At 33.0% G+C, this 12511-nt stretch overlaps 1 protein-coding gene across 2 annotated transcripts; it reads right to left on the bottom strand.

Annotated features, from left to right (window-relative positions):
• Window positions 1-353: 353 nt before the first annotated feature.
• On the bottom strand, window positions 354-4980 carry LOC140982257 (probable alpha,alpha-trehalose-phosphate synthase [UDP-forming] 9). 2 transcript variants are annotated; one of them, XM_073448710.1, is made up of 4 exons: window positions 4806-4980; window positions 1694-3783; window positions 1310-1577; window positions 354-1222 (listed from the first exon to the last, which is right to left on the bottom strand). In XM_073448710.1, exons 2-4 carry the CDS (start codon window positions 3676-3678, stop codon window positions 893-895), a joined length of 2583 nt encoding a protein of 860 aa, XP_073304811.1. In that variant the 5' UTR covers window positions 3679-3783; window positions 4806-4980; the 3' UTR covers window positions 354-892. The 2 variants fall into 2 exon arrangements, with proteins under 2 accessions (XP_073304811.1, XP_073304812.1); XM_073448711.1 differs by having other exon boundaries at window positions 4719-4971.
• Window positions 4981-12511: the final 7531 nt, after the last annotated feature.

Genomic DNA, 12511 nt, shown 5'->3' with positions numbered 1-12511 from the left:
AAACAGTAAATCCTTTTTTTTTTTGTAGTGATAAACCGTTTTTTATTATAAGATCAGGGGAATCCAGAAACAATTTAATCTATGGATTTATTCCGTATTAAATCTCAATAGCACGAGTACCCAAAACAAATATACATCAATACACGTGCGTATCTATCAGAGCATAAAGACCGTGACCATTCCAGATATTTACCAGTGCAAAAACCAAGAACGCCGTATTAGCTCCAGATCAAGTGATTTTCAGTGGAACATTTTAAACCGTAAACATTTTATGTAGTGACATAAATATCTCAATATATCAGTATATGTTAGTGTGAGTACGTTAAAAATTGAAGGAAGGTACATGTATGCGATGGGGAAAACTTCAAAGTTCACAAACTTCATTTGTCAACAGTAAGTATGAAGTGAACAAACGAGATCGATCAGCCAAGATCATGAATCAAACAAAACATTACATTTGGAATCATCAGTTCAACTATACAAAAACAATGAAGCCTTTGTCACCATCTCCGACATTTGCCAAGCTGAATTTCTTCCAAAAGGCTCTTTCTTCACATCCTACCAGCCGACACAAGAAGATCCCGGCCATTCTAAATCTTCTAATCCATAAAATTACTTCGTTTCATATTTCATGTATTTAAATGAATGGCACCTGTGTATTACATTTTTAAATTGTTCTAAATTTTCATGTCACTCATCTATGTACATGATACTTGATGCAAAACATCATTTGGAATACAAGATATAATTGCATCAAAGTAAGATCACTCTAAAGGCCAACTCAACCCATCATCCACATCCCCCCTATTTCAAGTTAAGATTATGTCTCATCTTTTTTTGCTACCGGCAAAAGAAATTCACATAAGCAGTAGTCAATTTGAAGAACCAAACTTTATAAGAAGCCATTATCAAACTCGACCTGGAAGTGTGCACTTTGCTGTCTAGGCTTTGGATTAGAAGAACTGGCAAGCCCCCGAAGCAGTTTCACAACATCCGTAGTGTCATCAAGATAATATTTAGCCTTGCTTGGCTTCTGCCCAACAGTGCAAGCAAATATTTCTGGAGCAACAGGAAGGGTTGGATTAGAAACCGTGCTGAGTATGCTCTCAAACATATCTTCATCCGATCTATCGTCACCAATGCACATCACGAAATTTGGAGCTTTGCCATCATTAACCATCATAGCTATCACCTTCTCCGCAACCAAACCTTTGGTCACTCCCTGCAAATCAAGAATAATTAGTGGAATCATGTGTGAGCACGAGTGGACATTTTTGTTTGTGAGAAGCGAGAGACAAGGGTATCATACTTGTGGTTTTACTTCAACAATATGTTGTCCCCTCCGAACAACAACAGGTTCGTTTGCAAGAACATTTTCCAAGTGTACCAAAAGTTCCTTGGCTTGGCAGGATCCAAAGTCAGGATCTGCATCCTGATGGTGCCACACCAATGCACTCTCTTTAATTTCCATATAAGATCCATCAGTTGCTTCTGTGTAGAGTTTCATAATTGGCTCCACAATCTTTTTCCAATCAAGATCAAAAGCTAAAGCTTTCCAATCAGAGGTTATGCTTGACCTGAATAAAGAATAAATTGACCATCAGTTAGTCAAAAAAAGGCGAGCAACAAAAAGATCAGAAATGAATTCCACAAAAGAGAAGTGAAAATTAGATCTTAAAATATTCCCACATACCTTATAAAGTATCCATGTTCAGCAGCTAGTCCCAATTTCTGACATGGGGCAAGCCAATCGCTGAGCGACACCCTGCCTCTCCCGCTAACGATAAACACTGTGTTATTTGGATCATTACACAGAGCATCAAGCACAGTCACCACATCAGGAGTGGGAGATCTGACCATGGAGGATTGAGGAACGACAGTGCCATCATAGTCCAGGAATATCGCCCTTCTAGTAGTCCTTTTATATGCCGAAACTATGTGATCCACAGATAACTTCCTAAAACTAGGAGAAAGTGATATAACTCTGAAACCGAGGCCTAATCCAATACCCCAGCAACGCTTATCATAATGATCCTTGCATGCTCTCTCCAAGTCCTGCATGAAACTACGAGCCCAATAAGCTATATCATGAGAACTAACATAACGGAAGTGTTTCTCATGCCGCAGTCGCTTTTCTGCATCAGGAATGGTAATTGCCATATTCATAGCCTCGGCCACGGCATCAATATCCCATGGATTCACCCTAATTGCTCCACTCAGAGAAGGTGAACATCCAACAAATTCTGACACAACAAGCATGCTTGTCCTAGGAGAATCTGTTTTTGTACCCATTGCTTCATCCATACTAGAAGAACCCTGCCTGCAGACTACGTACTTATAAGGAACCAAGTTCATTCCATCCCTAACAGCGTTAACTATGCAGCATTCTGCCATAGCATAATAAGCACTCTTCTCACTGCGAGAAGCATGACGATCGATCAAAATCACGGGCACATAACCAGGGTAGCCAAAAACCTCATTTATTCTTTTTACAGCCGAGTAAGTTTCCTTTTTGGCTTCTTGAACATCTTTCCCAGAACTCCTAGCAGGATTCACTATTTGAATCAAAACTAGTTTTCCTTGAAACTCCCGATGCTGCTGCAGGAGTTGTTCAAAAGCAAGCAACTTAAGACTGATGCCTTTGAATATATCCATATCGTCTACACCAAGAATCAACTTCTTGTCCTTGAACTGATCTCTGATTTCTTTGACTTTGTTGCATGTAGAAGGCAAGTTCATCACAGATTTCAACCTACCCATGTGAATACCTACTGGGAGAATTTTTATATACACTGTGCGGCCAAAATAATCAAGTCCAATGTGGCCTCTCTTCGATTCATAGTCCAGGCCTAGCATTCTACCACAACATGACAGGAAGTGACGTGCATAGTCAAATGTATGGAAACCGATTAAATCAGAATTTAATAATCCTTTCAGAATCTCATCTCTAACAGGCAATGTTCTATATATCTCCGATGAAGGAAATGGACTGTGAAGAAAAAACCCAAGCTTGATTCTATTGTAACGCTTCCTTAGAAATGTAGGTAGCACCATGAGATGATAATCATGAATCCAGATGAAATCATCCTCGGGGTTGACTACTTCCATGACCTTGTCGGCAAAACTCTTATTTGCAGACACGTAAGCCTGCCACAGCTGTCTGTCAAAGCGATCTCCATGATCTGGGCACATAGGTAGCATGTAGTGGAAAAGAGGCCAGAGTTGTTGCTTACAGAAACCATGGTAGAATTTTTTTTGGATATCTTGCGGAAGAAAAGCGGGCACACAGTTGAAATCATCTAGAAGTCTTTGTGCAATTTCCTCCTGTTCTTTGGCTTCTATTTCAACTTTGAGAGATCCCACATATAAAACCTCAGTATCTTGCGTAAATCCATCTTTCGACTGTAGCAAAAGCGAATCCGCATCCAAACTAAAATTCCATTTACCAGTCCCATTGTCCTTCTGAGCATGCAAAGGCAACATGTTTGCAACTATAATTTTCCTCTCGCGGCGAACAGATGATGTGCTGTCTGACTCAGCGTCACTGTTCCCATTACCATCAGATATAATACCAGGAAGAGTCATCACCCTTGGAAGACCTCTAGGAGTTTGAGGAACATTCAGTAATTCTTCAGAAGCCAAGTCGAAGAAATTCCCACATGACCTTGACACCATCATAGTAATAGTTATGTCAATTTAACTTTGTATTTTTCAGTCCCTGATTTCCAAGAAACTGCTTTCCAAGACCTAGATAAAGTGATCTCAAGAGAAACATCCACAAGCCTGCATCAATAGAAAATTCAAGTACACAATTTCATTCAAGGGTAGCACCTTCATTTCACATAGATACATTTATCCAAACTAATTACTATGTGAGGAGAATATGCATGCAATCAAACAGATAATAAAAAATGGAAACAGCCACAGAATAAATAAAATTAAACCGTAATATCAACCAGTTCTCAAAGCTGAACAAACATTGTAGCAACTAAATGATGATATCACAGGTCTCAGAAAGTAGATCTGTCTCGTGAAAGTTTTCGCTGATACAAATCACACGAAAAAGGTACGTCCTCAACATGGAAGTAACAGCCACGAAGTGCAACTTACATACCACAGCAACCACTTTCATAAATTTAGACCATATCATCTTCATTCTCATATGTAAATGCCCAGGTAATGCCAAAAGCCACCAGGTTGCAAATAAATAATTCGTAGAAAGCAGTTTTTGAACAATAAAGAACATGAAACTACGTAAGCTACGCGATGAAAGCTCTACACAAAATCTTCCTTCCAGCAAAAAACACAACTACTGCAACGCGTGCCGTCGATGAGTAAAAGCACAACAATCGACACAGCCTCCAGCACAATCAACGTGAAGAATCATAGCACGTGATTGCAGCAAAGAATTTCAGATCTCACCAAAAATTAAAACAACTAAGAGTCGACAAAATATTATGTAGAACCACAAAATTTACAAGAAACACAACTTTAATAATAAAAGCTACAAAAGTAACAACACTTAATGATAAAGTGAGCATGTAGAAAATACAATTTTTCATGAAACAACTTTTAATCTTTCACACGAAGCTCAAAATCCAGTAAAAAGAGACAGAAAAATTAACAAAAACTAAAAATACCTCCAAAAACTCAACCAATTCACTCAATTCTCAGTCATAAATGACTTAAACAACGAAAAAACGGAGCAGCGTACGAACCTATCCTCCATCACTCCAACTCTTGTTCGTCATCCCAAATCAATTGAATCACACAAGAAACCAAAAAAACAAAGTGAAAGTACTCACAGCGATCCCGATAATCCGTCCACGTCAGCACGAGGGAACCGTTTCTCAATTGCTTTCCTCGGAGAGTTTTCCAGAGAGAGAGAATGGATATGAGGAATTTGTACAGATGGATACGGGTTTCCTAGAGAGAGAAAATGAGAGCCGTTTTATGCTTTCGGATGGAAAAGGATAGAGATGATTAATGCGAACGGGATAAACCAAGTGTACAACCAACCAAGCGTATCGTACAAGAGGTTGAAACTATGACAATATTTAAATGCAAAATAAAGAGAAATGAGCTGGAAATTTGGTGGGAAAGAAGTGGATAGAGACGAGGTGGAGCTTAACTGCGGTTCTCTAATTTCAACTAACCATGGTTTAAAGTTTCGCTTTCGAGTTTTTTTCTGCCACGCCTACCCCAATATAGTAGCCCCCATGGTTGTATTATATTAACCATTGTGCCATTTTTTTACTAAATTAGACTGCGCTGTCTCATCCCTCCTCGATTTTATTTATTTTTTCGGTCATCAATTTTTATTTTTATTATTATTATTTTGTCAAACTTAATTTTAAAATTGAGCTAAATCTCAAAGTTCAATTTAAAGAGAAACATTCTTCAAATCAATTCAGCTTATATGAGACATTTAATATATACTAATACATCGACGCACGTTTTATATAATATTTTTTATAATTCATTTGATTGTATTTAAATAAAGATCAAAATATAATTATAAGAAATAGTGAAGGACTACACTGTAATTTTTATATATAAATTAAAAAATAAATTGAAAAATAAAAAAATAAAAAAAAATAATCTCAATAAGAATTGAACATATAACATAAACTCAAAGAAACAATGACTCTATCCGCTAAACTACATATAACTTACATTAAAATTTTAACATTTTATTAATATATATAATTATTAAAACAGACAATGACACCAAAGTTAGTTAGTCTAAGTATCTCAACTTAATAAGATAGTATAGATATATCACACTCATGAATGAAAACGTGAAGTTTACAAGACATTATTGAATAACTCATAAGACAATCCAATGTATAACCGTGGGTTTTGGATATTATATCATGTTAAGATTGATATTTGAACACAGCTAATACAATTTTAAAAACTTACTCAAAATTAGACGGTTTTCCAAGTTTAATATATATCTCTCAATGATTTAATTCAGCCGATGTGAGATATTTAACCATTAGCGTGATTACTTGATCGAATGTTTTCTTAATAAATTAAATTAGAACTCCATCATTATGGAAAATAAAAGTAAATTTAACTGTTAATGAGAGTACTTTTAAGGGCACAATTGCAATCTCCACCGTCAAGAAAAGGACTTTGATGGGTCAAGTAATAAAAAATTATTATCCTTTTCTACCAATTCACTATACACATGGTTTCTTATTATATATATAAATTGAGAAAGGTGTGAAAGTAGTCCTTTCGTTGAATATTTTAATTGGATTATAATTTAGGTCAGATTTATCGAATGAAGCACCACACCATTGTTATAAAATGAAATATCTGCGTCTACAATGGATGGTACAATAATAAAATGGTTTCATGATCTATTTTTTCCCCTTTTTTCATAATTTCAAATTGTAATTTAGTTTTTATTATTTTACTATTATGATATAATCACATTTAAATAATAATTTCAAACTACACAATGATTTTTCATTAATTTTTATAATTATAACATTACTTTAATTTCAATATAAATCAAATTAATTATTAAAAAAATTGCCAACGAGTGGTTGCACTAGTAACAATAAAAAAAAGTTGTGGTACAACGCAAAGCCAACCCTAATAATAATAATAATAATAATAATAATAATAATAATAAATAATGAGTGAGATAATTATAATTAATGAATAAATGGACAGCTTTTAAAATCTTATGAAGGAAATTGTAATTCACGTGTTGATTTGTATTTAAGTTTCATTTATGACCCTTTTTGAAAAAAATGGTTTATGACGCCGACTTGCCTGTTCGAATCATACCTTGCTTAGTATTTAGCTTACACGTTTTTTTTATTGATAAATATATTTTTCACATGAAAATTTTTAAAAACACTCCACACAAATACCGTTTCCACTACAAAATATTACGACATATGACCGTTTCACATCAACTTGAGATGTATCTCCTAATTAACTGACATAAAAAAATATTATTTTTTTATGTTCAAAGTATTATTTTTCATTATTGATGTTGATGAAAATTGTGACACCTATGGAGAGATAGGATACGAGTATGTGATTGACTTGCAGAGAGATCGGATCTTGTTTTTGGGAGCTCGGGTCGGATATTTTGATGGTCTGTAAACACAAACATGAAGGTTAGAAAGGGACCGAAATGTCGTTCTGATGTAACTTATCTAACGCTCAAGTCAAAAAATATAAAGAATATTTAATGTGTGAGCAATATGCAAGGGAGGCCCCAAGGCGGTGCAGTCGCACAAGGCCCTGGCCGAAGAAGGACCTCATTTATTATGCTTTGTTATATAATATTAATAATATAAAAATTTGAAAATATTTAGGTATAGTTTGGTACATTGGATAAGAAATGGATTGATAAATAATCCTTCTTATCTCACGTTTGATATCTTTTTAGAAAGCCCATGGTGATAAATAATTTTATACAAGGATAAAATATCATTTTTTATGATGTGTGATAATTTTAATTTAATGATAAAAACACCACAAATGACTTAATTGCCCTCAATATATAAAAATCTTAAACCTTATCGTTCTCTCATTTCACCGTCCCATCAAATAAATATTTTTATTTATTTATATATATATATTATATAATATGATAATTATATAAATGAACTCGAGATAATTATATAATTGATTTTTATAAATCTCAATAAAATTATTAGTATCAATCGATTAACCTTAAAAATTGATACTTGACTTGACTCACAAAATCAAGGGCTCAATTATCATATTATATAAAATATAAAATTAGGTAAAAATAAATAAATCATGCAAGCACTGTCGGAGCATGAACAGATAAGAAATATGAACTCAAGCAACAACTTTTAAATTATAAAATTTATTATGATAAGGTTAATTTTGTCATTACAATCTAATATATAAATATAATCACTCTTATTAAAATCATACCGAACATTAAATATAATATCCTACATCTTATTTATCTTTAACTTATTCTTATATTATATATCGAATGTTTATATTATCATGTGTACCAAACTACGCCTTAGTAATTTTTTTTTATATGAACACATATCATAGATGGTAAATAAAGAGAATACAAAGTACACTTGGCATATCCAGTGATCACATAATCAGTGTTCAAAAACCATAATCGAAGAAAATGGTTATATCAAAAAATAGATACATCTCAAGAATGAAATCCAAATACTAGGAGATAAAAAATGAACATCATCCAGCAGCCAGCGTTCGATGAACATGAATCAAAATCTTCTGAAAGATAACTTCCACATCCGACCTCTCACCGTCAAAAAGTGCTCTGTTACGAGCACTCCAAATATGATAAACCAATGCAGCTATCCCCGAGTGGCACCTTAGTGATTGCCTCTCAACATCGTGGTCGAGTTCGAGTCTCATCTTGGACGGAAATTGTGTTTTTTCTAACTTTTTCTTTTCTATAACTTTTCCCTTTTTCATTTCAATAAGTTTGTCCTTTTAAATTTCAATACAAAAGATATTATAATCGTATTTTGGTATATCTCATATGGAAAACACGCCTAGTTGAATTTGGGTTTAAATAAATCTAATTTGAATGTTTTACCGGATAAAAATACAGGAGACAACATAGAATTGAGACATCAAATTTTTGCATTTAATATATCTGATTTTATTTAAATTTAGTCTTATTATATATGATATTTTATTGATAAAATTTTAATAATCCGACTCATTTATAAAATATAAATACATTAATTGATTGATGCATTTTACTAACTCTACAATCAGGACCATAACTGAATTTTCTTGGGCTTAAGATGAATTCGAAAAAATTAGACTTGTTAGACGATAAAAATATGTTATTTATTTTTTCAATGAGATGTTTTTTTAAAAAAACAAAACAAAAATCATTTAAATATTATAAATTGTGTCATTTGACAGAAAAAAATAAATCTTATTTTTTTTACAAAAGTTTTTTTTTTAGTGGATAATTAAACAAAAAAACTAGTGAATCATACTACATCATTTTATGGGAATAGCTTGAGAAAACACAAGCTATCGCCCTAGTAAAAGTTGAGAGGTCGGACGAACTGGGGGGCCTTGGCCAAAAAGTTTTTCACGGAAAGGTTGATTCGAGGAAGCTCGTTCGAGCTCGGGGAACTAGTCCAAACAATTTTCAACCTCGTAAAAAGTTGATCTGATTGAGGTCGGTCGGGCTCGGAGAGATCGCCAGTATAAGAACCTCAGTTAGTTCACCTAATTCTTATTTCATGCGTAATTTTACTTGTTTTTTGGATGACCATTTATAATGTTATTAACGGGATGAAATCTTCTGCTATACTACGTGCTCCAAAAACGTGTTATACTTTGTTCAAATAAGCTTCGTTTGTGTAGGTAAAAATAAAATAATATTAATAATTTAAAAGTAAATTAGATGTTATAAATTTAATTTTTTGTAGCTAAGTCATATCAAATCCAGTAAATAAAATCAAAATTTGAAAAATTTGATACAAAAAGAAGGGCCAGCCGAAGATCGTCCCTCGTTCGACTCTCGATTCAACATTGAAACCTTGATTGAAAGCAAATAAATAAACAAAAACCAAATAAGTGGCATATCTGTAAATAACTCCACAAACAGCCCCTATTTGGCTACACCCCGCAAAAAGTCGATAGTTATCATCCCAGCGACAAGCACGACACGAATTGGACTTGCTAATATCTATTCTCCTCGTACCAACGTCAACGGGCCAACGAACCATACAACCAACCAAATCCAGACACGTCACGCACCGAGTGGGTCAACATAACGAATTTCCACCAATCATATCCGTCCACGACATCATTACTAAGGTCGGCGCACGTGCCGTAGAGTACATTGAAGAGGGGTTGTGGGCCCAACTTTATCCGAAAGCAGCTTATTATATGGAAGAAGATAGCGTGTGGACTCGTGAAAGCGGGGGAGTTTGAAGGAATTGGGCTTCGTCCTATCCACAACCAATCCCGGGCCCACATTCTTTATCTTTTTAATTATCAATAATAATCCGGAATGTTTCCGAAGGCATCTTTGAACTCAAGCAGCCTCCCCTCCTTCTTGACTTTCTTATTCCCCATTTTGTTTTAATTCAAATATTTTCAATTTTGCAAAACATATTGTATATTGCTCTTGATTCGGATTCAACTGGAAATGAGAATGTTGGGTACAAACTCGCAAAAATATTCAATGATCGATTCGATTTCTTTACGTATCTTTTTCTTTATATCAAACATATATTGATAATTAGTCGTATGCGTTTCATGACATTTTAATATTTACAGTTTTTGGTACTTTCAAATGTTTATTATTTATTGCTTAATAATGTGACAATAAGGTAAGTTCAAATATTATAGGAAAAAAAGAAGAAGATAATAATTATTGATAACTAAAAAAATTATTGGGATGAATTTGACTTTTTTTTTTTTATTGGGTAACTGAAATGTGGCAGGCATGAGTCCCATCAACCAACGTGATTTTGGCAATTTCAACTTGGAAGTTTTGGTTGGTTGAAAATTCAAATTTGGATTTATTATTTCGATATTTGTTTGTGTATATATTATTTATGGCAAAAATTTGTGTAATACGGTCTGGTCGTATTTTGTGATACAAATCTCTTATTTGGGTCATCTATGAAAAAATATTAATTTTTTATGGTAATAGTATTATTTTTTATTGTGAATATTGATAGGGTTGACATATCTCATCGTGAGATCGTCTCACAAGATACCTGTTCATTATTTATTTACAAATATTGGAACGCTTTTATTGACTTTTATAAAATGTAAATTGCCTGGCAATTCGTCCGTAGCAATAAATTCATGCTTCCGGATATTATCCGCCAGCCTTAATAATTTTTGCAACTGCATGATTTCAGATATGTTGAGAAGAAATGGGCAAAATCTTATCTTATGTATTATTTTAACCTGCAATGGAGGACACCAATTGTTTATTATATATGTATGATTTTGAAGGAAACCAACCAAACTGACAGGAAAATGGAATTTTTTGAGTTTGTTAAATTAGATATCGAACTCGAAACTTCATCTCAGACTCAAGAAATTTGATGCCAAATAAGCTATGAGTTATGAACAAGAGAAACTAATAGTGTCATTTGTACATCAAGAAAAATATACTATATCTATTTGTTAACTGGTGCTCACACTTAGTGAAGAAATTCAAGACATAATCTCTTTCAACAACAAAAAATGAAATTTAATTTGCATAAGTATTGCGTTAAATTAAGAAGTGTAGGGAGACTGTATAAAAAAACTCAAAAACTAGACCATGTCGTATATCACTTTTGTATGACAAATCTCCAATCTGATTCAATTCATGAAAAAAATATTTTTTATACCAAAAATATTAATTTTCACAATAATTACATCAGATCTTTGATATACATATTAGAAGTCAACGTGTAGAATTCGAGATCAATTTGTCAATGAGATTGTAAAAGAGAAAATAAATAATGACCAATTTCTCGGGATTATATATTGTGAAAAAATTGAATTCTTTTTTTTATAACATTCAGAGAATTTTTCCAATATTTCGTTCCCCCACTGCTTTATCACAAGTGGTGGGGCTTCTAAAATCAAATCACCATTTAGTCAAATATAATATAAACAAATAAAATCACAGGAAAATTTTAACATGCTTAGCCTCCAAAATNAATCTAAGTATGAACACATAAATATATTTTAAAAATTATTTATGGAAAAGTTTACGTAAATACATAAAATTAGTTCTCATTTAAAAAATATTTGACGTGTCTTTAGAAATAATTTTAGAATAGAAATACAAGTTTCGAAAAGAAAGAAAGAGTAGAAGAAAATGGGCTTCTGATTCGATGTAGCCCATGTTTGTACAGCCTGTTTCAATTTGGGCCGGAAACCAACCCAAACCCATTAGATAATATGTCTACTGGCGATGGATAAGACCGACTAATCATTTTGATTGGTCGAAAAATTGTCAAACTCAGTTCAACTATTTCATGTGGTGAGGCGGGCCGGTTTGGTAGGCGTAACAATTTTTGAGTTAGATTATGCAAAATGGAGCGGGTCGACCTATATTTTCGTGCATCGAGATATCATCAATCCAATCTATCTATTTCGTAAGGAGCCTAACTTATTTTGACATCTATACTATTCTTCTATTATATTTTCTATTAAGGTTGAGACAATTAGAATAACTAAATTTGGTGTCATGATCTGTTTTAATAATTATATATATTAATAAAATGTTAAAATTTTAATGCAAGTTATACGTAGTTCAGTGGATAGAGTTATTTTTTATTTGAGTTTAGGTTATAAGTTCAATTTTTACTGAGATTATTTTTTTATTCTTTTATTTTTCAATTTATTTTTTAATTTATATATCAAAATTACAGTGTAGTCCCTCACTATTTCTTATAATTACATTTTGGTCTTCATTTAAATATAAATCAAATGAATTATAAAAAAAGATTATACAAACACGCAACACGTGAGTCGG

Source organism: Primulina huaijiensis, chromosome 8 (genome assembly GCF_012295235.1).
Source record: "Primulina huaijiensis isolate GDHJ02 chromosome 8, ASM1229523v2, whole genome shotgun sequence".
In the NCBI taxonomy this organism is placed as follows: Eukaryota; Viridiplantae; Streptophyta; class Magnoliopsida; order Lamiales; family Gesneriaceae; genus Primulina; species Primulina huaijiensis.
The sequence above is the reverse complement of the archived record's forward strand: the minus strand, read 5'-3'. Positions and strand labels throughout refer to the sequence as shown.